This window comes from Saccharomyces paradoxus, chromosome XVI, assembly GCF_002079055.1.
Source record: "Saccharomyces paradoxus chromosome XVI, complete sequence".
In the NCBI taxonomy this organism is placed as follows: domain Eukaryota; kingdom Fungi; phylum Ascomycota; class Saccharomycetes; order Saccharomycetales; family Saccharomycetaceae; genus Saccharomyces; species Saccharomyces paradoxus.
This window is the reverse complement of record NC_047502.1, coordinates 483,344-505,492: the sequence shown is the minus strand read 5'-3', so window position 1 is coordinate 505,492 and position 22,149 is coordinate 483,344. Positions and strand designations below refer to the sequence as shown.

The 22,149-nt window shown below is 38.2% G+C and overlaps 9 protein-coding genes across 9 annotated transcripts; 4 read left to right on the top strand and 5 right to left on the bottom strand.

Moving 5' to 3' along the window:
- Window positions 1–88: 88 nt before the first annotated feature.
- Window positions 89–1,234, bottom strand: CIP1 (Cip1p; the record flags this gene model as incomplete). Its single annotated transcript, XM_033913855.1, has 1 exon — window positions 89–1,234. The coding sequence occupies one exon, from the start codon at window positions 1,232–1,234 to the stop codon at window positions 89–91; it is 1,146 nt and encodes a 381-aa protein (XP_033769746.1).
- A 666-nt stretch (window positions 1,235–1,900) lies between these two features.
- On the top strand, window positions 1,901–2,983 carry HST2 (histone deacetylase HST2; the record flags this gene model as incomplete). The annotated part of the gene is made up of 1 exon (XM_033913854.1): window positions 1,901–2,983. The coding sequence occupies one exon, from the start codon at window positions 1,901–1,903 to the stop codon at window positions 2,981–2,983; it is 1,083 nt and encodes a 360-aa protein (XP_033769745.1).
- An 872-nt stretch (window positions 2,984–3,855) lies between these two features.
- SWI1 (Swi1p) lies at window positions 3,856–7,770 on the bottom strand (the record flags this gene model as incomplete). Its single annotated transcript, XM_033913853.1, has 1 exon — window positions 3,856–7,770. The coding sequence occupies one exon, from the start codon at window positions 7,768–7,770 to the stop codon at window positions 3,856–3,858; it is 3,915 nt and encodes a 1,304-aa protein (XP_033769744.1).
- Window positions 7,771–8,562: 792 nt separating this feature from the next.
- Window positions 8,563–10,001, top strand: IRC15 (Irc15p; the record flags this gene model as incomplete). The annotated part of the gene is made up of 2 exons (XM_033913852.1): window positions 8,563–9,919; window positions 9,976–10,001. The coding sequence occupies 2 exons, from the start codon at window positions 8,563–8,565 to the stop codon at window positions 9,999–10,001; spliced, it is 1,383 nt and encodes a 460-aa protein (XP_033769743.1).
- A 4-nt stretch (window positions 10,002–10,005) lies between these two features.
- Window positions 10,006–11,118, bottom strand: CTF19 (Ctf19p; the record flags this gene model as incomplete). The annotated part of the gene is made up of 1 exon (XM_033913851.1): window positions 10,006–11,118. One exon carries the CDS (start codon window positions 11,116–11,118, stop codon window positions 10,006–10,008), a length of 1,113 nt encoding a protein of 370 aa, XP_033769742.1.
- A 637-nt stretch (window positions 11,119–11,755) lies between these two features.
- Window positions 11,756–14,263, top strand: VTC3 (vacuolar transporter chaperone; the record flags this gene model as incomplete). Its single annotated transcript, XM_033913850.1, has 1 exon — window positions 11,756–14,263. One exon carries the CDS (start codon window positions 11,756–11,758, stop codon window positions 14,261–14,263), a length of 2,508 nt encoding a protein of 835 aa, XP_033769741.1.
- Window positions 14,264–14,600: 337 nt separating this feature from the next.
- On the top strand, window positions 14,601–16,472 carry ULP1 (SUMO protease ULP1; the record flags this gene model as incomplete). The annotated part of the gene is made up of 1 exon (XM_033913849.1): window positions 14,601–16,472. One exon carries the CDS (start codon window positions 14,601–14,603, stop codon window positions 16,470–16,472), a length of 1,872 nt encoding a protein of 623 aa, XP_033769740.1.
- A 625-nt stretch (window positions 16,473–17,097) lies between these two features.
- On the bottom strand, window positions 17,098–17,661 carry ECM23 (Ecm23p; the record flags this gene model as incomplete). Its single annotated transcript, XM_033913848.1, has 1 exon — window positions 17,098–17,661. One exon carries the CDS (start codon window positions 17,659–17,661, stop codon window positions 17,098–17,100), a length of 564 nt encoding a protein of 187 aa, XP_033769739.1.
- A 1,099-nt stretch (window positions 17,662–18,760) lies between these two features.
- Window positions 18,761–22,084, bottom strand: RAD1 (ssDNA endodeoxyribonuclease RAD1; the record flags this gene model as incomplete). Its single annotated transcript, XM_033913847.1, has 1 exon — window positions 18,761–22,084. The coding sequence occupies one exon, from the start codon at window positions 22,082–22,084 to the stop codon at window positions 18,761–18,763; it is 3,324 nt and encodes a 1,107-aa protein (XP_033769738.1).
- Window positions 22,085–22,149: the final 65 nt, after the last annotated feature.

Below are 22,149 nucleotides of genomic sequence, written 5' to 3'. Positions count from 1 at the left end.
TGAAAAAAAAGAAAAGTATTATAGAAATTTCATTGAGTTAGTGTCATTATAGGTCATGCATTCTGTGTTCCTCATTGTGCGTCACTATTTACCTCTTAAGACGCAATAAATCTCTTTTTAACTTCAGCGGTTCATTCGGTAAAATAGAGGATTCTTCAGCGGATACATTTGCCGTAGGCAAACGAGTGCTAGCCAAGGGAGACGACATGATATTGCTACGTTGTCTTGATAGTAGGGCTATGTTAAAATTAAATGCAGAATCTGTTGTAGGCGTTGGCGTGAGTAAAGAAAAGGCATTATTGTTGCTAGTACTATTATTAGAGTTTGTGCGAGCTAAGATAGGTTGTGGTTGTAGATCCGATATATACTGAGATGAACCATTCCTATTCTTCATTAAGGCGTTTGATCTTTGCAAGGAATACCAGTTTAATGTATTGGTCATGCTGGTAGTAGAGCTTGCATTTGGATCCGAGTTTGTGTTAGACAACGGGATGGGATCAGTGATATCTGCGTTAATAAACGGGGAGGGAACTCTAAGCATTTCAGAAAATTGTGGTGGGGGTGGTGGAGGTAAAGAAGTGAGAGAAGTGTTACGAGAAAGATAGCCGTCTTTCCTCACCTCCTGTAACAAACGTTGCCTCACCAGTGTTAAAAGCCAGCTATTTCTATCACACCCGATATCTAATTGTTGAAGCTCAGATTGCTGTATAGCTGCTTTAGCGACTCTATTCAATATTCCTGAGGGAGGGTTTGTAGTATCAAACGGGGTTATTGTAGGATCGCTGCACGTGTTTTGGTAGACTTCTAATAGCAGGCCGACGAACTGTGGTGTGAAGGAAGTGAATTGAGCATTATTGTTGTAAAAAGCGTGCTGTTTAAAATTCTGAGGAAAATCGGAAACAGAGCTCGCCAGTGAAGAGGCACTATTCTGTCTAGTTCTATTAGCATTGAAGTAAGGTGGAAAATATGAGGTTTCCGAGCTTTTCGCTTGATTGGAGCTGATATTATTTATAGGAGTCATTACCGGAGTAAAAACAGGAGTGGACAAATTTCTGTCAAACGCGATCATATCATCGTAGTCGCAGTTCAACAACGGCTGAGGTTCCTCAGTTCGATGTTGGGCTTCTGGCTGGATGGGCAACGCATCCTCAGGTGTGCAGTTCTTTTCCTTATTCTCTTGAGATCGCCTAGAAGAGCCGGCGTGTAGCCTCTTGTGCAATCTTTCCAGCAGCATTGTATATTCTATTAAACTAGTTTGGTTTACCGGGGAGGGGAATTACGGGTCAACACAGAGTGAAGAAAATACACACTCCTATAATAACTCTTATATATGTATATCTACAAGGGAAACAGAGCTATACGAAAAATATAGAAACAGAAACAGCAACAGGAAACAGAAACAGCAACAAAAACAAAACTTTGTTTAAACTTCGGAGTTTAAGCGTCATTTCTACATTAATTCTTGATGGGACCTAATGGGCTTGACGTGCCTATCCAGATTGGGTGACGCGTAAAGAAGCATACCTCCTCTTTTCGCTTCACTTGAGCTTAAAATGACCATTTCTATTTCCCAAAGTGGGCATATGTCTTCCCCCTGCGCGAGTTCCGGAGTGGCAAAAAAATGTAGTGAGAAGCCGCCCTTCCCGCGCCGTTTTCCTTACGGAGGTCTCTCCCCACCCTACACAGAGGCGCCCCCTGCCCGCCTGCCTGCCTGCTGCCCACCGTCCCACTGTGAGGCAGCATGAACTCTGTTAGCAATGCCGATCTCAAGAACAAGGAATAAACCACATTCTCTGCATGTGTTTACCACCTTCTCTAGCTGTCTGTATCAGTAAATGTCGCCATCTGTACCCGTCACTGACCTATCCATTCCGACCCGCCACGATCTCTCCGTGTTCCGATGTCTGTTTCTACCGCTTCTGCTGTTCGTACTGCTTCTACAGAGATGTCAGTCGGGAAGATCGCTGCTCATATGAAAAGCAACCCCAACGCTAAAGTAATCTTTATGGTAGGTGCCGGGATATCCACATCTTGTGGGATACCAGACTTTCGATCTCCGGGAACTGGCCTGTATCATAACTTGGCAAGGTTGAAGTTACCGTACCCCGAAGCAGTGTTTGATGTAGACTTTTTCCAGTCGGATCCTTTGCCATTTTACACGCTGGCTAAAGAGTTGTATCCGGGGAGTTTCAAACCTTCTAAGTTTCACCATCTTTTGAAGTTATTTCAAGACAGAGACGTTTTGAGGAGGGTATATACTCAGAATATAGACACTTTAGAAAGACAGGCTGGTGTTAAGGATGATCTAATCATCGAGGCCCATGGCAGTTTTGCTCACTGTCATTGTATCGGGTGTGGTAAAGTTTACCCACAACAGGTTTTCAAATCCAAGTTAGCAGAGGATCCTATAAAGGATTTTGTCAAGTGCGATGTGTGCAGTGAACTGATAAAGCCGGCAATAGTTTTCTTCGGCGAAGATCTACCGGATTCCTTTTCGGAAACTTGGTTAAGCGATTCCGAGTGGCTTCGTGAAAAAACCACAGCATCTGGAAAGCAGCCTCAGCAGCCTCTTGTCATTGTCGTTGGCACCTCACTAGCTGTTTATCCCTTTGCGTCTCTGCCTGAAGAAATTCCCCGAAAGGTAAAAAGAGTTCTTTGTAACTTAGAAACGGTGGGGGATTTTAAAACTAACAAGAGGTCTACAGATTTAATAGTTAATCAATACTCTGATGCGTTTGCTGAGCAACTTGTTGAAGAATTAGGTTGGCAAGAAGATTTCGAAAAGATACTTACGGCTCAAGGTGCGGTGGCGGAAAACTCTAAAGAACAATTACTTGAAATTGTACATGATTTAGAGAATTTGAGTCTGAGTCAATCTGAAGGTGAGAATGTGAATAAGAAGCTACAGCATTTCGATGACGATGAAAATGATGAAGATGAAATGAACAAGTTCTCCTCTTCACAAAAGGCCGGTAAGGAATAGCCTATAATGCTTTCCTTTCCCCCTTTTTTTTTTCCTTCATTTATCATGCGCGGCAATTTGCAGTAATTAAAAATAAACGAGACGCGTAATTGGGCTTGGCTGCCCTTCGCGTTTGACATTGCACGCATATTCTGCCCCACCCCCTGACAGATATCGAAAAATGTGTAAGCTTTGACCTGCAATTTTACCTCAACCGATTAGGTTTCTTAAAATATAGCGCCAAGTAAATTTTTTTTCGGATTAGTGCCTCATGATACGTAGATAAGTAGGATAGACTCTCGAATCGTCAATGCAGTTTTTTCATCTCAGTATTGTGCCGAATAGCTCTTGAAAATCTTAACTTTGTAGGCAGTTTGAGATTTTCTTGGATGATTATGTCCTGCTTGGGCTTACCTCCCCATCAAAAGGGGAAAATTACACTGTTTTCAATGGTGGAGGGCTCTCTCCCCCCCTCCCACGCTAATTGCGCATCTAACTCTCTGCAGTGTTGTTATAGAGCACAATTATTTGAATGTAATATACTTGCATTTATAAATCGTATTTGCTAGCTGGAACGGAGCCATGAACCCGGCTATACAATGTCAAGAAATATTTTCTTGCTGCAACCGTATCAGTGGGAAGCTGTTAAAACCATTGTTCAGTCGAGCGGCCCAAGATATGAATGGCTTCATGAAAAGATATACGTTAATTTGAGGTGGAAGGGTAATGGGTGTGTGGCGCTAAAAGCGCTCATACGATCGTTGTGGGGGAGAAAAAAGATATACCATAAGGGCTATTATATTAGTTACAACATTTTATATAAGTTTATAAAAAGGGGTGGTCCGCGAGGGAGGAAGAAGCGGTGACAAGAATATTGTTCAAAAGGAATCGCATCATTTCAAATTAGTCAAGATATCATTTTTTAAATTGTAAAGTAATTGATATTGGTTTATTACTTGAATATCAATTGATGGATTTGTGAATAGCTGGAAGATTTCTAAATCGGTAGGGAACAAATTTGGAATTGATGCTATTTTTTTTAATATGTCCGGGTCGTTGTTTAAACAGTTTTCAAAACAAATACTTTTTTCAATCAAACATCTGATTAACTGAACACAGGATACGTTGATTGACGGTAAAAGCACCTTTAGATAATTTTGTTGTTGTAACAAAGTATTCTTACTAGCGGAATTATTAATGTTCAATATTAGCTCACTTAATTTCAACAGTCCGGATCCGATATTTTCTTCGGAGCCCAACCAAACAAATGGTAAGTTCTTGTTGAAGTTGAAGCTGGAATCTTTGTTGCTGTTGTTGTTGTTATTACTGTTTGAGTTATTTTCGCTAATTGCAAATACTTCATTAGATAAGGGCAATATTTTTTGTACGATGACTAAAATGCTAGTCAAACTTTGAGAAATTACAGGGGAAAATTGGTCAATCAGCGAACTTGGATCAGCTGATTGCGAAAGCACTTGTTGCAATGGTATGACAGAAAACAAAAACGAAACCACATCATTCAATAAATTATGCTTATTGTTATTATTTTTATTGTTATCATTGTATAAATCCAAAAGCCTTCGTAACAACTTTCTGTCTTTATGGTTGTTGTTACTGTTGCGATCATAATGATTACTGGATATGTTGTTGTTCAGTAAGATTGATTTGAAATAATTCAAGTTTGGTTTTTCCAACGAGAATAATTTGGCCAAAATATCTACACCAAAAGTTTGATATTTGCCCCATTGCAATTGGAATTCGTTGAAAGTTAAAAAATCTGAGCCAAACGATGACGAAGACGCCATTGGATTGAGTTTTCGTTGTCCAAAACTTATTACTAAAATTAGAATTAATAAGCAATCAATCGACGAAGTGATCTCTAATAAATGGGAGATGTTTGATAAAACAATAACCAAATCCTTCTTGAAATTTAATATTTTCCTATTGCATGTAAAGTTTTCGGGATGAACTAAAACTAGCCAAAGTAGATCTGATATGAATCTCTTTAAGTAAAAATTTCTTGACATGATTCTGGAGTTGTTATCTGAGAACGAAATATTCCTCAAAATCATTGAGATGGTAGACAGTTGATCGTTAATCAGTACTTTGGGATCTTCTGCCCCTCTGGTATTTATTTTTGTGAACGGATCATCAATTTCGTCCTTGATTTTTTTCAAAGAGTTCAAATAGGGAGTTCTGTGAATTTTCAAAGGAAATTGATTAGGTAGAAATCTTATTGGTTCAGGTAATAAGTCCCACTGTTTAACTGCGGAAGATGTGGACTGCATGTTTATGAAACGCTCAGTGCCCAGATCGGTCTCTGTTTCAGTAGGTGTTGGTGTTGGTAATTGATTACCCGTTAAAGAATCTACCAGAATAGTGACTTTCTCATCGCTAGAATCATTTGGTGTAAGTGTACCGCTGTTGTTTACCTTTTCGAAAATTTTATCAACCATTTTATCGTGTTGGGTAACGTAGTATTGATTCGATTCAACATCTTCGTAATAATAATCCGAAGTCTTTCGATGATATGGGGCGACATTCTGTGATAAATTTGACAGTAGGTTCATACCGAGTATTGCCAAGGAGTCTAGTAATTCAGGATATTTAACCAGAGATATCTTTAGATTCGAGTCAGCGCTTGTGACTAACAACGTGTTCAAGGCAGTATTTATTTCACCAAGATTTTTCGATTGCAGGGACATTGATAAAGCATGTAAATTAATCGCACCTAGCTCTGGCGCGAAGAGGAAAATTGGCTTGTTGGAATCTATCTTCTCACCTATTTTAGAAACGTAATTGATATCATAACCGTTATAATGCTTTAGACGGTTGACCATGGGTTTATAATTTCTAATCATTGATCTCTTATAAACTTTAGGCAATTTTTTTAGTTCAATTTCATACTGTTGGCGCAATTTTGTCTCCAATAACAATTTTTGTTGCCTTTGTTGATCTTCTAAAAGTTTTTGTTGTCGTTTCTGAAAGTTCTCCCTTTCTTTACGTTCTAGTTCCAATTCCTTTTTGGTCTTTTTCTTCACTCTTTGCTTTCTTGGCTTCTTAGCTTGTTGCTGGGCAATATTGTTATTATTCATGTTGATATTGATATTGTTATTCAAGCTTTTTGGAGTGTTTGTTGAAACTGGAACAATCCCTGCTGGTGTACCTGCTGCTGATGTAGCAGGAGCGGAAGCACCAGGAGCCGCGGGTGTTAGTGCTGACGATGCATTATTAATATTATTGCTAGGATTGGCCAATGCGGCGGCCTGCTGCTGTTGTTGAACTTTCTTCAATAGTTCTTGTAAAAACTGTTGCAAGAATATCCTTTTGGCTTGAGTTTCCTTTATACCTTCTTGGGAAATCATGTGTCTTTCGTAAGGTAATAAAATTCTAAAATAGATTGATTCTAATTGCTGGTAATCAGATATTTGTAACCTTTGAGCCACCAGAGACCATTGTTGGTTCCTTGTTACTTGATCAGCACCACCGAATTTTTGAACTAACATATAAAGATAAAAAAGATTGATCTTTCTATTGCCGATTTCTGGTATCGATTGCAACGGCATATTTCTTTTTTTACAGTTTTCAATCAAAGACTTCATAAAAAGTTCATATTGTTTATTATTCAACTCAGTAGATATTTTCTCTTGTAATGCCGGGTTCAGACTTTGTAAGATAGATCTTTGTTGTTGTTGCCGTTGACTTTGTAAAAATTTGGGATTTTGTTGTTGTTGTGGTTGCTGCTGTTGCTGTGGTTGTTGTGGTTGTTGCGGTTGTTGTGGTTGTTGTTGCTGTTGTGGTTGTTGTGGTTGTGGTTGTGGTTGCTGTTGTTGCTGCTGCTGTTGCTGTTGTTGCAGAGCCTGAAAACGTTGCTGTTGCTTTTGTTGCAAAGCGGCAAACATTGCAGCTCTTTCAGAAAACACTGTATTTGCGTTTGAAGTTGAATTATTGCTATTAACGGAGCTGGCAGCAGGTACAGCAGTGGCGTTATTGTTGTTGTTATTGCTCGTGCTGTTGTTGCTGTTATTACGCATATTATTGTTGTTGTTGTTGTTATTGTTATTGTTGCTGTCATTTGCGTTCGGAACAAATTCATTACTTGCAGAGGATGACCTGTCCATTAAGTTTGAAGCTCCATAATTGGATATAAGCTGGTTAGGTGCCAAATTGTTATTGTTGGAAGAACCATTGTTGAATGGCAAGAATTGTTGATTTGCATTCGGAGTAGGGTTCGAGTTCGTATTTGGAGTAGAAGAAGAAGAATTTTGACTGATAGATTGAACGTTAGTGATAAAATGGGGTGTTATGACATTATCGTTCGCAATGGCGGTGCCATTATTGTTGTTACCGCTATATAGCTGTTGCTGAGTTTGCAGAGGTAAATTGGAAGAATCGATAATTGAGTTTTTCGCTAAGATGGCTTGAGGAGATAAGCTGTTTAAATTCGTGTTGGAATTGTTCGAGTCATATGGAGAACTAAACTGAGGAGATTGATTCTGAATGAAATTAGCAGCTTTTCCACCGGCAACATTAGCAGTACCGGCATTATTCACCACTGCTGTTGGAGAAGTAAAGTTCGAACCGGAAGCTGTTGTGTTACTGTTATTGTTATCATTGTTGTTATTGTTGTTGTTATTGGAATCCAAATTCTGGTCAAAAGATTTTGGGTCGAAAAAATTCTGGAAATCGTCCACACTACTGGCTCCGGCATTTGTATTGTTGTTATTAGTATTGTTACTATTTCCTGTACTATTATTGTTATTAGTATTATTATTATTATTATTATTATTCAAATTAAAGAAATCCATCTTTATTTATTACTATTTTTATTATTATTATTATTATTATTATAAGACACGAAAAGAAAGAGAATAGAGATAAAAAAAGAAAAATATAAGAATAATGAGTGTAATAGGAATAGCCGCCAGTCAGTGATTATTACTTAGTGAACAATAATCTGCAATCCGTGGGGGGAAACAACGCGAAATGCCAAAGCAGAGATGGTGTAATAAGGATAGAGCCACACAACAGTAATTTTTTAGAAAAATAAATAATAAAAAAATAAGGTAAACAAAGTGTAATCAGTTGCCTTGCCGTGTAGTGTATTGCGGTATAAATTATTGTTATTCAATACGAATGATGAATACCGGAAGGTGGTTATGACCAAAACGCAATGTGAATATGATTACCACTGGCAACAACAACAACAACAGAAACAACAATAATGCATAGTGGTAATAAGACGGAAAGTCAATCAGCGTTCAGTTTTAAAAAATCTTTTCTCGGTGCTTTTGGGGAGGAGGGGTGGCGTCGTTCGTAATCGGAGATACTCGAAGTGCATATCACGATAAACGTCAGTTCCGGGTTAGAAGAAATTTATGCGGTTGTTTCTGTGGGGAATCTGGGTGCGGTGGCGTCATCCTCCGACGAGGACTGGGTGGAACACTCAGGTAGGGGGTACACCCAGACCTGTGCGCATGGTTTTGTTCTCTCGGCGGCTATTTAACATGCGCACCATTTTAACGAGAGAGGAAGAGAGAAAGATGATATAATATTGAGCATTTCTGAAAATGGGAACCGAGAACGGCATAAAAAATACAATGGAGAATATCGTCGCAGTTTACGATCTCCTGGTAATTGGATGCGGGCCTGGTGGCTTTACTGCGGCTATGCAGGCGTCACAGACGGGCCTACACACGGCCTGTGTCGACCAGCGTGCCTCGCTAGGAGGCACATACTTTGTTAATGGAGCGGTCCCGTCCAAGACCTTGTTAGATGAGTCTTATCTTTATCGGCTGCTACAACAGCGAGAACAAATTGAGGAACGTGGCGTGAAGCTACTTTCTGCAAAATTTGATATGCGGGCAGCCCAGAGTGCACTTAAACATAATATAGAAGAGTTGGGCAATGTGTATAAACGCGAGCTATCTAAAAATAATGTTACTGTGTATAAAGGCACGGCTGCTTTTGAAGACTCTCACCGCGTTAAGATTGCTCAGCAGGGCGTGGACGAATTCATCGTAGAAGCGAAATATATCGTTGTGGCGACTGGATCTGCGGTTATTGAGTGTCCTGGCGTTGTGATAGATGATGATAAGATAGTCTCATCCGATAAAGCTTTGTCGCTGGATTACATACCTTCGCGTTTTACTATCATGGGCGGAGGTACAATTGGACTGGAAATCGCATGTATATTCAATAATTTGGGCTCCCGGGTTACCATCGTCGAGTCTCAAGGCGAGATCTGTCAAAATATGGATAATGAGTTGGCATCTGCCACCAAGACTCTCTTGCAGTCTCAAGGTATAGTGTTTCAATTAAATACTAGAGTGCAATTCGCGAAAACTGATTCTGCCGGTCAGCTGAGCGTCACGCTGATTGACAAACTGTCGAAGAAAACACACATACATCACTGCGATGTGTTGATGGTTTCTATTGGAAGACGTCCCCTGCTAAAGGACTTAGATATTTCTAATATTGGCCTAGACGAACGGGATTTTGTGGAAAACGTCGATGTACAAACTCAAAGTCTGCTAAAGTACCCCCACATCAAACCCATCGGAGACGTCACCCTGGGCCCCATGTTGGCGTTAAAAGCGGAACAACAGGCTATAAGGGCTATTCAATCGATAGGCTGCACAGAATCCATCGAAACCTCGAGTTGTGGTTTCCCACCAAATGTGTTGTACTGCCAGCCCCAAATTGGCTGGGTCGGGCGCACTGAGGAGGAGCTAGCAGAGTCACGCATCCCATATCAAAAAGGTAAGGCTTTCTTCTCACAGAACGTTAGATACAACACGTTACTATCGCAGAAAGAGAACACTACAATTTCTTCTTTCATCAAAGTCTTGATAGATTCTCGTAACATGAAAATATTAGGCGTTCATATGATAAACGACGATGCAAATGAATTGCTGTCGCAGGCGTCGATGGCGGTGTCGCTCGGCCTTACTGCTCGTGATATCTTCAAAGTATCATTCCCTCACCCAAGCTTATCGGAATCTTTTAAGCAGGCTGTTCAATTGGCAATGGCGAATGAAACATCATCTGGCGTAAATGTCCGGAAATAAACAAACATTGCAGATTTCCTTTAACCCGGTTCCCACACCATATTCCTTGATTAGTCCGTAGCATATCTCGTCCAAATCCATTTGGTTGAATCTTTCTCCACCCTTCCATAACGTTATTGAGATTTTACTCATAGGCAGGAAGCAATTACGAGGTTTACCCCTCTCACCAGGCATTACAATGATAAAATTAATCTGCAATTTTAATGTTGTGAGTCCTCCTTCTCTGATAACTCTTTCGATGACCAATGAGTCACCATTATTCATCAAATAACATTTGGTTTTCCTTTTCAATAAGTTGATTAAATTTTGGAAAATCCCGGTTTTTCTGGATTTGATCTTATCAAATTCATAAAGGCTTAATAGGCACTTCTGGAAATTACGCGTTGCCAGTAATTGCTTGGCTTTCAGTCTAACGTTTGTGGAAATTCGTAGGATTTCCCACTTCAGTAATGTGGAATCTTCAAATTTGTAGAACATTTTGTACTGAATTTCGAAAGGATTCATCGTATTTCTGCAGAATTTATAATTGACCACCAAAACCTCAATTCCATCGTTATGCATCCTGTCTCTGGATTGCACAGAAACTTGAAGATGCGGGTACGTGTGATCTCTTAAATAACTTAGGCGTAGATTCATATTTAACAAAGGTAACGTGTCGTATTTCGTTACCAGTTCTTTTTGCAAATTAGTTAGCCCATTGATACTCTCGACTCGCTTGCGGTCGTTTATCGCCAAATTGGGGTTGGAAGATGAAATCGAGATTAAATCAAGAAAATCTTGTGTAATATCATTTTGCAGGATATCACCATTTTTAGGTTTCTTACCAGCATTTTCTTTCATTAAGATATTTTGGTATGTCTGGATTTCTTGCAAAAGAGTATTTCTCCTTGTCAACAAGGCTTCCTTCTCTTCCTGTAGCTTCAAGCCGCGTAACTCTTCATCGTTCAATAGCGATAGTTGTTGTTTCTCGTCCTCATCAATGTTTGCGTCCACTTCACCAGCTTGATGTGGGCCCACAGCGTCTTCCAGACTTAAGTGCGAATTAGATGTGTCGTGCGAATTCGTCGTATCAGACGTGAAATCCATTTGCCCAGTTCCTTACCCACTTACTACTAAAAATGATAACACTAGATCTAAACTATAGTACTGCTTATATAAGTCTAAATTACGCGTTTCTGATTTTTCGGCCGACTCCATCTAATAGAAGGCCACCATTACGGTCACCATAATAGAACGCTGGAGCAGATATGCCGTGACCTTCACGATTTCGATGCCAATGAGTAACTTGCACAGATATTGGTATCTGGACTTCTTGGCACATTTTTACCTGTACAGCTTTTCTTTTTTTTAACGTGCGATGGCCCACGTGGCTTAATACAACACAATGCAGTCGCCAGCACGTGCATGAGATTTTGAAAGCACAAGGCAGAAACGTGGAAATACACGTACACACACACACACCCAACTTTCGAGGTGGTTTTCATCCAGGAAGAACTTTTAAATAGAGGCCTTAGAGCGGCTTACATCAGGTGTCCTTTCTCGAACTTTCTTCATTATCATTTCAATATCGAGAGGGCCCATCGGCGGGTAATAATACGCATAAGATTGATCTGATTTAAGTAGCACTCCTTACTGCCATTATTATTAATACTATTGTTCATTTGCTCATTAGTGTTTAGTTAACAGAAGAATCTGTTACGTCCCTTCGTTTTTGAGTTTAAAAATGCTGTTTGGTATTAAACTGGCTAACGACGTATATCCTCCTTGGAAGGATTCATACATCGACTATGAAAGGTTGAAGAAATTACTAAAGGAAAGCGTCATACATGATGGCCGTAGTTCCGTTGATAGTTGGTCCGAAAGGAATGAATCTGATTTTGTCGAGGCCTTGGATAAAGAGCTAGAAAAGGTTTACACATTCCAAATATCCAAATATAATGCTGTCTTGCGAAAATTAGATGATTTAGAGGAAAACACTAAGTCAGCGGAAAAAATTCAGAAAATAAATTCTGAGCAATTCAAAACCACCTTAGAAGAATGTTTAGACGAGGCCCAAAGATTGGATAACTTTGACAGGTTGAATTTTACTGGGTTCATTAAGATTGTGAAGAAGCACGACAAATTGCATCCAAACTATCCTTCTGTGAAGTCTCTTTTACAAGTCAGATTGAAAGAACTTCCATTCAACAATTCAGAAGAGTATTCTCCCTTGTTGTATAGGATCTCATATTTGTATGAGTTCTTGAGATCAAATTATGATCATCCAAATACGATGTCTAAATCATTAGCAAGTACTTCTAAATTGTCCCATTTCTCTAACCTTGAAGACACGAGTTTCAAAAGCTATAAGTTTTGGGTTCATGATGATAATATAATGGAGGTTAAGGCAAGGATTTTAAGACATCTACCTGCTTTGCTTTATGCGTCTGTTCCAAATGAAAATGACGATTTTGTCGATAATCTTGAATCAGACGTCCGTGTGCAACCTGAAGCACGCCTAAACCTTGGTTCCAAGAGTAATAGTCTTTCCAGTGATGGTAATAGCAATCAAGACGTCGAGATGGGAAAATCAAAGAACGTCATTTTTCCACAGTCATATGATCCAACAATCACCACATTATATTTTGACAACGAATTTTTTGACCTGTACAATAATAGATTGCTGAAAATCAGTGCTGCACCTACACTGAGATTGAGGTGGATTGGTAAACTGCTAGACAAACCTGATATATTCTTGGAAAAGAGAACTTTCACAGAAAATACGGAAACCGGTAATTCTAGTTTTGAAGAAATCAGATTACAAATGAAAGCCAAATTCATCAACAATTTTATTTTCAAAAACGATCCTAGTTATAAAAACTATTTAATTAATCAACTAAGAGAAAGAGGTACTCAAAAGGAAGAACTAGAAAAACTTTCTAGGGACTTTGACAACATCCAGAACTTTATTGTTGAGGAGAAGTTGCAACCAGTGTTAAGAGCTACCTATAATAGAACAGCTTTCCAAATTCCTGGAGATCAAAGTATTAGAGTCACCATCGATTCCAATATCATGTACATTAGGGAGGATTCCTTGGACAAAAATAGACCTATTAGGAACCCTGAGAACTGGCACCGTGACGATATTGACTCCAATATTCCAAACCCATTAAGGTTTTTAAGACCAGGAGAATATTCGAAGTTCCCATATTCCGTAATGGAGATTAAGGTTATAAACCAGGATAATTCTCAAACGCCAAAATATGAGTGGATCAAGGATTTAACCAATTCACATTTAGTTAACGAAGTTCCAAAATTTTCTTTGTATTTACAAGGTGTGGCTTCGTTGTTTGGTGAAGACGATAAATATATTAACATTTTGCCATTCTGGTTGCCCGATTTGGAAACTGACATTAGAAAGAACCCACAGGAGGCTTACGAAGAAGAAAAGAAAACTTTACAAAGACAAAAGAACATTCATGATAAACTTGATAATATGAGAAGATTATCCAAAATCTCATTACCAGATAGAACAATCACTGAAAGACAAGAACAAAGAGATCAGAGTACTCGCCACATTGTTGCTGATTTAGAAGATCACGAATCATCTGACGAGGAAGGTACTGGATTGTCCAAGAAATCTGCAGTCAAAAAGGGAAAAAAATTCAAAACAAATGCGGCTTTCTTAAAAATTCTTGCTGGAAAAAATATTTCAGAAAATGGAACCGATCCATACTCCGATGATACAGATAGCGCCTCTTCTTTCCAATTACCTCCGGGAGTTAAGAAACCAGTTCATCTTTTGAAAAACGCCGGTCCTGTTAAAGTTGAAGCGAAAGTTTGGCTTGCCAATGAACGTACATTTAATAGATGGTTAAGCGTAACCACATTGTTGAGTGTATTGACATTCTCCATCTATAATTCAGTGCAGAAAGCCGAATTTCCACAATTAGCTGATCTGTTGGCATATGTATATTTCTTTTTGACGTTGTTTTGCGGATTATGGGCTTATAGAACCTACTTAAAAAGATTAACTCTTATTAAAGGCAGAAGCGGTAAGCATTTGGACGCACCTCTGGGACCTATTTTGGTTGCCGTTGTGTTAATCGTGACTTTAGTTGTTAACTTTAGTGTAGCTTTTAAAGAGGCCGCTAGGAGGGAAAGAGGATTGATAAATGTTTCCTCCCAGCCTTCATTACCCCATACTCTGAAACCGATTCAAGATTTTATCTTCAATTTGGTCGGGGAATAAGAACCATGAGTACCTTTTCATATATATATATATATATTACACCAGTATCAATTACGATCGTAATTGACTAATTATTATCTATCTATTTATATTACACTTCCGTATCAAATCATATTAAGCAGCCTTCAGCTGGTGCCGGCCGCCTCTTTTTATTTTCAAAAATTTGAAATGCACGTAATGAGAAGACGGGTTCAATAGTCAAAGCAGATCACAAGAGCTGACATTTTTGTTTTCGGTTTGACAAATTGGCTTTGATAATTAGACTTATTCGTTAATATCTGATTTTATTTCAGTCTTTTTTCTCTTCTTCCTCTGACCTTTTAGATATCATAGAATAATGTCAGTTGAAGTAGATAAGCACCGGAACACATTACAGTATCATAAAAAGAGACCCTACTCCCCCTTATTCTCTCCAATTTCTACATATAGGTATTATCCTAATCACCGGTCATTGAACAAACCCTCTGAGTCCAGAAGATCAGCCAGTTTCAGTGGTATTCATAAAAAAAGAACCAATACGTCAAGATTCAATTATCTAAACGACCGCCGTGTTTTATCAATGGAAGAAGCAGTAAAAGATGGGTCAGAGAGCGTTAATAGAGGCGGTCTTATAGAAGGTTTAAGAGAAACCCTCTGGAATTCGGGTAGGTACTTATGGCACACATTTGTGAAAAATGAACCTCGCAATGCCGATACTGCTGAAGTTGATACGAGCGGTAGCAGCGACGCTGGGAGCAGAAGCTCTGGAAGCAGGAGTAGTAACGTATCATATCGTATACGTGAAGAGTATCCCACAGATATAGGAAAACGCAAGTTCGATACTTCGATGTGGGTTTCACCAAAAAAAAGGAGAAAAATTGAAAGTGAAGATATGGGGGGACTTTTAAGCTCACCGGTCAGCTTTCCGACTTCTCAAGAAAGTAGCCATGATAGAGAAAATAGCATAACTTTTTCGAGAGATCCTTTTGGTTGGAATAAGTGGAAGACAAGTGCCATTGGTTCTAACTCAGAAAATAGCACTTCTGATCAGAATAGCTTCGATAGGCGGCAGTATGGGACAGCTTTTATCAGAAAAAGTAAGGTTGCAAAACAGAACATTAATAATACTAAACTGGTGTCGAGAGCGCAATCTGAAGAAGTAACGTATTTACGACAGATATTCAATGGAGAATATAAAGTTCCAAAAATATTAAAAGATGAAAGGGAAAGACAGTTAAGATTAATGGATTTGGATAGGGCAAAAGATACTAGCTTGAAAAAGTCTATAATAGACTTAACTGAAAAGATCAAAACAATTTTAATTGAGAACAACAACAAGAACAGACTACAGACAAGAAATGAAAATGATGATGATTTAGTATTTGTTAAAGAAAAGAAGATATCTTCTTTAGAAAGAAAACATAAGGATTATTTAAATCAAAAGTTGAAATTTGATAAATCTATATTAGAATTTGAAAGGGACTTTAAGAGATATAACGAAATTTTAAATGAAAGGAAGAAGATTCAAGAAGATCTTAAGAAAAAGAAAGAGCAATTGGTTAAAAAGAAATTGGTACCTGAACTGAATGAAAAAGACGACGCCCAAGTACAAAAAGCATTGGCATCCAGAGAAAATGCCCAGTTAATGAATAGAGATAATATAGAGATAACTGTACGTGATTTTAAGACCTTGGCACCAAGAAGGTGGCTAAATGACACAATCATTGAGTTCTTTATGAAATATATTGAAAAGTCGACTCCTAATACAGTAGCATTTAATTCGTTTTTCTACACTAATTTATCAGAGAGAGGTTATCAAGGCGTTCGGAGGTGGATGAAAAGGAAGAAGACGCAACTTGATAAACTTGATAAAATCTTCACACCAATAAATTTAAACCAATCTCACTGGGCATTGGGTATAATCGATTTAAAAAAGAAAACTATAGCCTACGTAGATTCATTATCCAATGGTCCGAATGCTATGAGTTTCGCTATACTGACTGATTTACAAAAGTATGTTATAGAGGAAAGTAAGCATACAATAGGGGAAGACTTTGATTTGATTCATTTGGATTGTCCACAGCAACCAAATGGCTATGACTGTGGTATTTACGTCTGTATGAATACTCTCTATGGTAGTGCGGATGCTCCATTGGATTTTGATTATAGAGATGCGATTAGAATGAGGAGATTTATTGCCCATTTGATTTTAATCGATGCTTTAAAATAATTATTTTTCATAATATACAATTATTCGTTAGTTATGCATAAGTAGAAATATTCTGATCATTAGATATGGCGAAAAGTGCAATATAAGCCCTTAAAAGATAACTTAGAAAGTTCGGTTAAATGGTTGGTACAAAAAAAATGATAATTTAGTGGTGAGCAAGCAGAACCACACACCTGTGACGATAGCCTTCAACCTGATATGGATTCTTATGTTTTGATATGAAGTAAAATCCTTTACCTTTAACAGAAGAACGGAACGAAAATGAAATTCCTTCATTAAACACGTTTTTCTTGAGTGTTAATATATTATTGAGTGCAGAAGAGATATGTTTCAGGTGGTGAAGTCTTTATGAACTTTGTACCCTACCTTTATATTGTTCCTATGGGAATTTTCAATAGATCGATCTCCACTTCACCTTGGACAAAATTGAGGGACAAAAATGAAATTTGGTAGTCATCTTTTACTGAGCAATAAAGAAACTAACATTATATTTTTTTTTTAATGTTTCTAATTGAAGACGGAAAGCTAGCCATTAGCAACAAACCTTAAAAAAACCAAGCTTCTCAAAAAACATAAAAATTTAGGAAAAAAACACTGAAACTCTCCTTTTTTACTAACTACATAGTTACTTATTGTTAAAAACAAAATTTTTGATACTATTTTCGGTAGATTGTTGGGATCGTATTTTTTTTTCCATTTTCTTCCTGTATGCTATGCCACATCGGCTGCAAAGCTCAACATTCCCATTAGGCCCACTCCTCCACTGAGAAGTCCAGGTGTCACCGCATGTAGCGCACTCTTTTGGTTGTCCGTTAGGAAGAATAGTTTGCTTCTTCCTACTTTTGGGTCTATATCCTACTGAAGATTTTTTCCCACAGGATGATATTGGCAGTGACGACAAAGACGAGGGTGCGGGAGTAGTGGAGTTATGTAGAGACTCACCAAGGCGATTTTCTTCCTTCAATTTCGAACCCAATGCAGTATTTAGACTTTTGATTTTCTGTTCGAGCATGTCTGCTCTTTTCAGATCTGGCCTGCTGCCAGTGTCCCGGATACTGGCTACTGAACAGCAATAATCGGGATTAGTGGCAATGAACAGGACCATTTGTACAAAACGATCGAAGTGAAATTTTGTTCTGCGACCAGAGCTACTAATACTGCTTGCTTCCCGCTCTTTGTTATATAACATAATATGATTTAAAAGTTCTATTGCACAGTGCTATTATGCAATATTGTTATAATAGATCAATCAGTAAAGCAAATATTTATACCCTTGAGAGATTAATATTTTAACCAAGACTTAAGCAATGAAGGTTTCCTTTTTTAGTTTACATGGGCAGCAGGGAAATTAGTATATCATATTGGAAGAAATAGTGAACGTTAAAAAGTTGCTCTTTACTGACACATTCACTTTTTTAGTATGAAAATGGATTTTGTGGTGTATGACTTTGAGCAACTGCTTGGTTTTCTGTGGATCCGCGCCTAAAATGGACCCTTAATATTTTAACAATAGACGACCGCGTTTAACGTTTACAAGGCCAAAAAGCACATAGATCAAAACTGTTTAAGTAGATTGATTACCAGAGCTAGATTGTCCTACGGATAGTAATTCCCAGCTTTAAAAAAAGTGAACTTCTGCAAGCGGAGTAAACACAAGACATTTTAAGGGAATTATCGTTTACAAGACTCATCCGTGCGTTCTTAAGAAGATACACAAATCTACATAAGAATAAGCTCTCCCCATTTCTTGTCCCTTATTACGCACCCTTTTGATTTATCATATGCACTGTGAAAAAAAAGTGGTCCCTGAAAACCATCGTTGCAAAAGAGACTTATACGCCACATAGGGAACAAAAAAAATGACAAAAATGCTTCTGGACTTTACTCAAGAGGATGAGAATTGAAAAAGTTATTAATGGTGAAGATGATTTTGCGATACTTGGAAAATTCAGGATTAATTTAGTTTAGAGATGGTTCACTACTGCCTGTTTAGATAATATCAGCTATAGCTAAAAACCAAAGAGAAATGAACTTAGTCTGGTCATTCTTCTAAGAAAGGGGAAGGTGAATTGTGGATAAAATGAAAAAACTGGGTGAGAAAATTATGAGTACGAAAAACGAATATGGACGGGGTATAGAATATCAAAACAAGGTTCAAAGCAAGGCTCAATGAGCATTTCTAACCCACGGCATATACAGTTGAAGTCACCAGACGAATACTACCACTTCCTCCAGTTTTATCTCATTCATACTGATGTTTCAACAGGCTTTTTAAAATAAATAAATCGTTACATAGGCGCTTCCAAAATGTCATCACCATAGTCATCAAAAACGTTATTATCGGTTGCCTTATCGCGCAATTCAAGATTCTCATCTGTCATCTCTTGTTCTTGTTCTTCTTTTTCTGTCCTCAAGAAGTAATATATTCTATCCGTCAAATCTTCGTCATTGATAAGTTCATTAATCTCGTTCCATGAAAGCTTTTGAAGCTTATTGTAGCTTTTGATCTTTTTGCGAAGATTGAAATAATCAACCTTTGACACGCCAGGAACGTTCAACAATCTTTGGAATTTAAACTCATTATCACCATCTCTTAAGCCCTTTGCAGTGCTATTAGAATGCGGTCTAGTTTTATTTGTTCCTAGTATAACTGCGTTACTAGGGTCAGGTTGTTCACGCCCTAATTTCAACTCTAGAATTATATTCACTGTTTGCAGGGGAGAGGAAGACCATATGATTTTTAGAGTGGGAAATCTCAATACCAGTTTGGCTAGTTTTAATTGAATTTCATCCTGGGATAACTTGCTTGATATAGGGTGAACGGTTGAGATGTCTTTATTCTTGTAATTTCTACGTTCACTAAAAGGTTCTAAAGAAAATGACTGTCCTTCGTCAAACTCAATTAACAGCGTCGGATATGCATAATATTTTAGCATTTTTTTACATTGATTGGCTAATCTGTTATTCTGTAATGACCCAATTAAATCGGAAATTGATTTTCTTTCGAGACAAATATCCGGGGTTATCACATAATCGCCGACCGTTAACATACAAGGAATAACCCTTATACCATATCGATAGAGTAAACCTGGCAATGAAGCATTAAACTCACGTGTATCTACAATGACAACATCTTGAGTAAGATTATGGAATCCTTGTTGGCCTCCTGCATTTCTGGTTTTGGATTTTCGTAATTTTGAAAGTTTCAACTTTCTTTCAGCTAAATTTTTGTAATGAGAAAGATCTTCATTTGTTTCAAAGTGATGGGACAGATTTGCATTCTCTCTAATTAACTTTGTGAAAGCGTCTTTTTCCCTCTTTATAGCCGTCAAATGACTTTGCTCTTCAATACTCTCACCGTAGTACATGAAGTATACCTTTGGTCGCAAATCCTTCACTATAGCCTTATAAACTTCAATTTGCCTAATAAAAGATAAATCCGGTTCAAACATTATAATGTAAGAGGGCATCATCTCCTGCAATGAGCAATTGTCATTGAGACTTTTAAAAGTAGAAATTAAAACTTCGTCCTGACGATCAACATATCCATACTCATTACAATGTTCTGCCCATAAATCTTTATTGAAGTGAGTCGTAATGTGCTGTGGAAGATCGTCCCCATATTCTAATTCTCCGTTGTCAACCTCAGCGTCCTCATCATCAGTAACAATTTCGTTTTCCTGTTCTTGCATTTCGAAAATCTTTGAGTCGTTTGCCGCGTTTTCTTCATCATTTATGCCAGCATTTTCTTCCTGACTGTCATTCAAATTGTCGCTTTCCTTTTTAATTTCTTCGGCTAACTTGCGACCTTCGAACACTTCCTCCATATCTACGTTGGCACCTGCATTCCTCAGCTTTTCAACAGCTGCAACTTGTGAAGCACCTCTTGTCCTTCTTCTTTTCGTAGTCACTTGTTCTTTAGAAAATGTCGAGCTAACGTTCAATGTTGCATTCTCTGGAAAAGTGTCCTGGCTTTGAACTTCTTTGACCAATTTTTTCGTTTCTTCCCTTTGTTTTCTGTACCATTTCAACTTATTCAGAAGCACCTGACGCATTCCTCTCTTTTTATTAGAAGCATTCAAGATTTTTGCTAGTTCTAAACATGTGAGGTTGTCGGAACAAGCAACTAAAGTAGGCCCTTGAAAGCTGTTGTTTATTCTCTCATGTGCAATATCATCTAATATATGAATAAGTTGTTCCCATTTTGGATTTTCTTCTAAAGAGTATTCGTTATTGTAAAAAATTCTTTTCTTCGCATATGATATCACCAATTGTGCCTCATCGACCAATAGCCATGGTGATTCGCTGTATTTTCGGGATACTGACGGTTTATTGGCATCCAAACTTAATTGGATCTCTCCAAAAAAATCAACAGCGTCTGAAGTAACGAGCATCTTCAAAAGGCGGCGTAGGAATCTTATATCCTTAACCAGTTGTTTTGATTCATAAGAAATCCTGTGCCAGTTCGGTACCATCACCGAGTCAATCGACCTGATAAAGTTTATATCCAGGACATTTTCTATATTCCACCACTCCAGAGCTAATTCGGGATTTTTTCTACTCAATTCAGCAATACATTTTTTCAAACATTCCATCAACCCAAACTGAATTTGAGACATAGAATTTGTTAGGGACACCTTGACTTCAATGACTTTGTTGTGTGAAGTCTTATTGGTCGCATTCAAACAAGAAGAGACCTCCACCCTGAATCTCGGCCATAGTAAAACGTTCTTCAGCCGTAATTCTTTCATTTTCGTCCTGAGAGGTGAGAATTCCATAACGAACGTCTCTGCCGCTTCAGAAAAGGCTTTAATAAAACCCCAAGTATTTTTGGACCTGTAAATCTCTAATATAAACGATTCATTCGAATTATGTCGAAGTGAGTCTGCATTCAGTACCAGCATACCGGTAACCCTATTCGGGTGAACAATACCGGATAAGAGATCCACGATGAGAATTCTAGAAGTGACGCTCAAGATTCCGCCTGAAATATACAGTTTTCTTCTCTTTTCAACACTCAGGGAGTCCGCAGTAACTACGTTGAAAGGCCTTTCAAAAAGTTCATCATCGCTCTCCATAGTAGCGTCGGGTTTGCCCTTTTCAGTATTGGTGAACCACGATAGCTCTTCTAAGGCTTCCCTGATCCTTACATTATCTATGGGTTTTGCATTCAGCACTAAGACCAGCGCTCGCTTTAGTTGTCCGTTAATGGATGTCGGTGTAGCTAAAACATGCAATAAATTGGCAACAATATCGAGCAAGCCTAGCCCTTTACCCATTATAACCAATGAATCTTCGGCAATCAATGAGTTCTCTACTACCTTTTGCTGAAACGGCAATGGTAAAGTCAATTGAATATCAACTGGCCTAATATCATTGATATTGGGCTTAGACGTTTCTATATCATCTGACTCGTTAGGTATCAGTGGGTACAACACCGTATCTTCATCTAAAAGCTTGTTGCCCTCATTTTCCACTACGCTGAAATGATTGGATTCGCTGACTTCATCTTTATCCCGGTTTTTAGAACTTTGAGATGCTTGAGTAGTCTGCCTAGTAAGTTCCTCCTGTAGCTCATCATCGGAGTCACCTTGATAAAACAACTGAGACATCTTGGAAAATCTTTTCAACGGCACAATAGGGTACTATTTTAACACATTTAGCAATGGCGTACCGA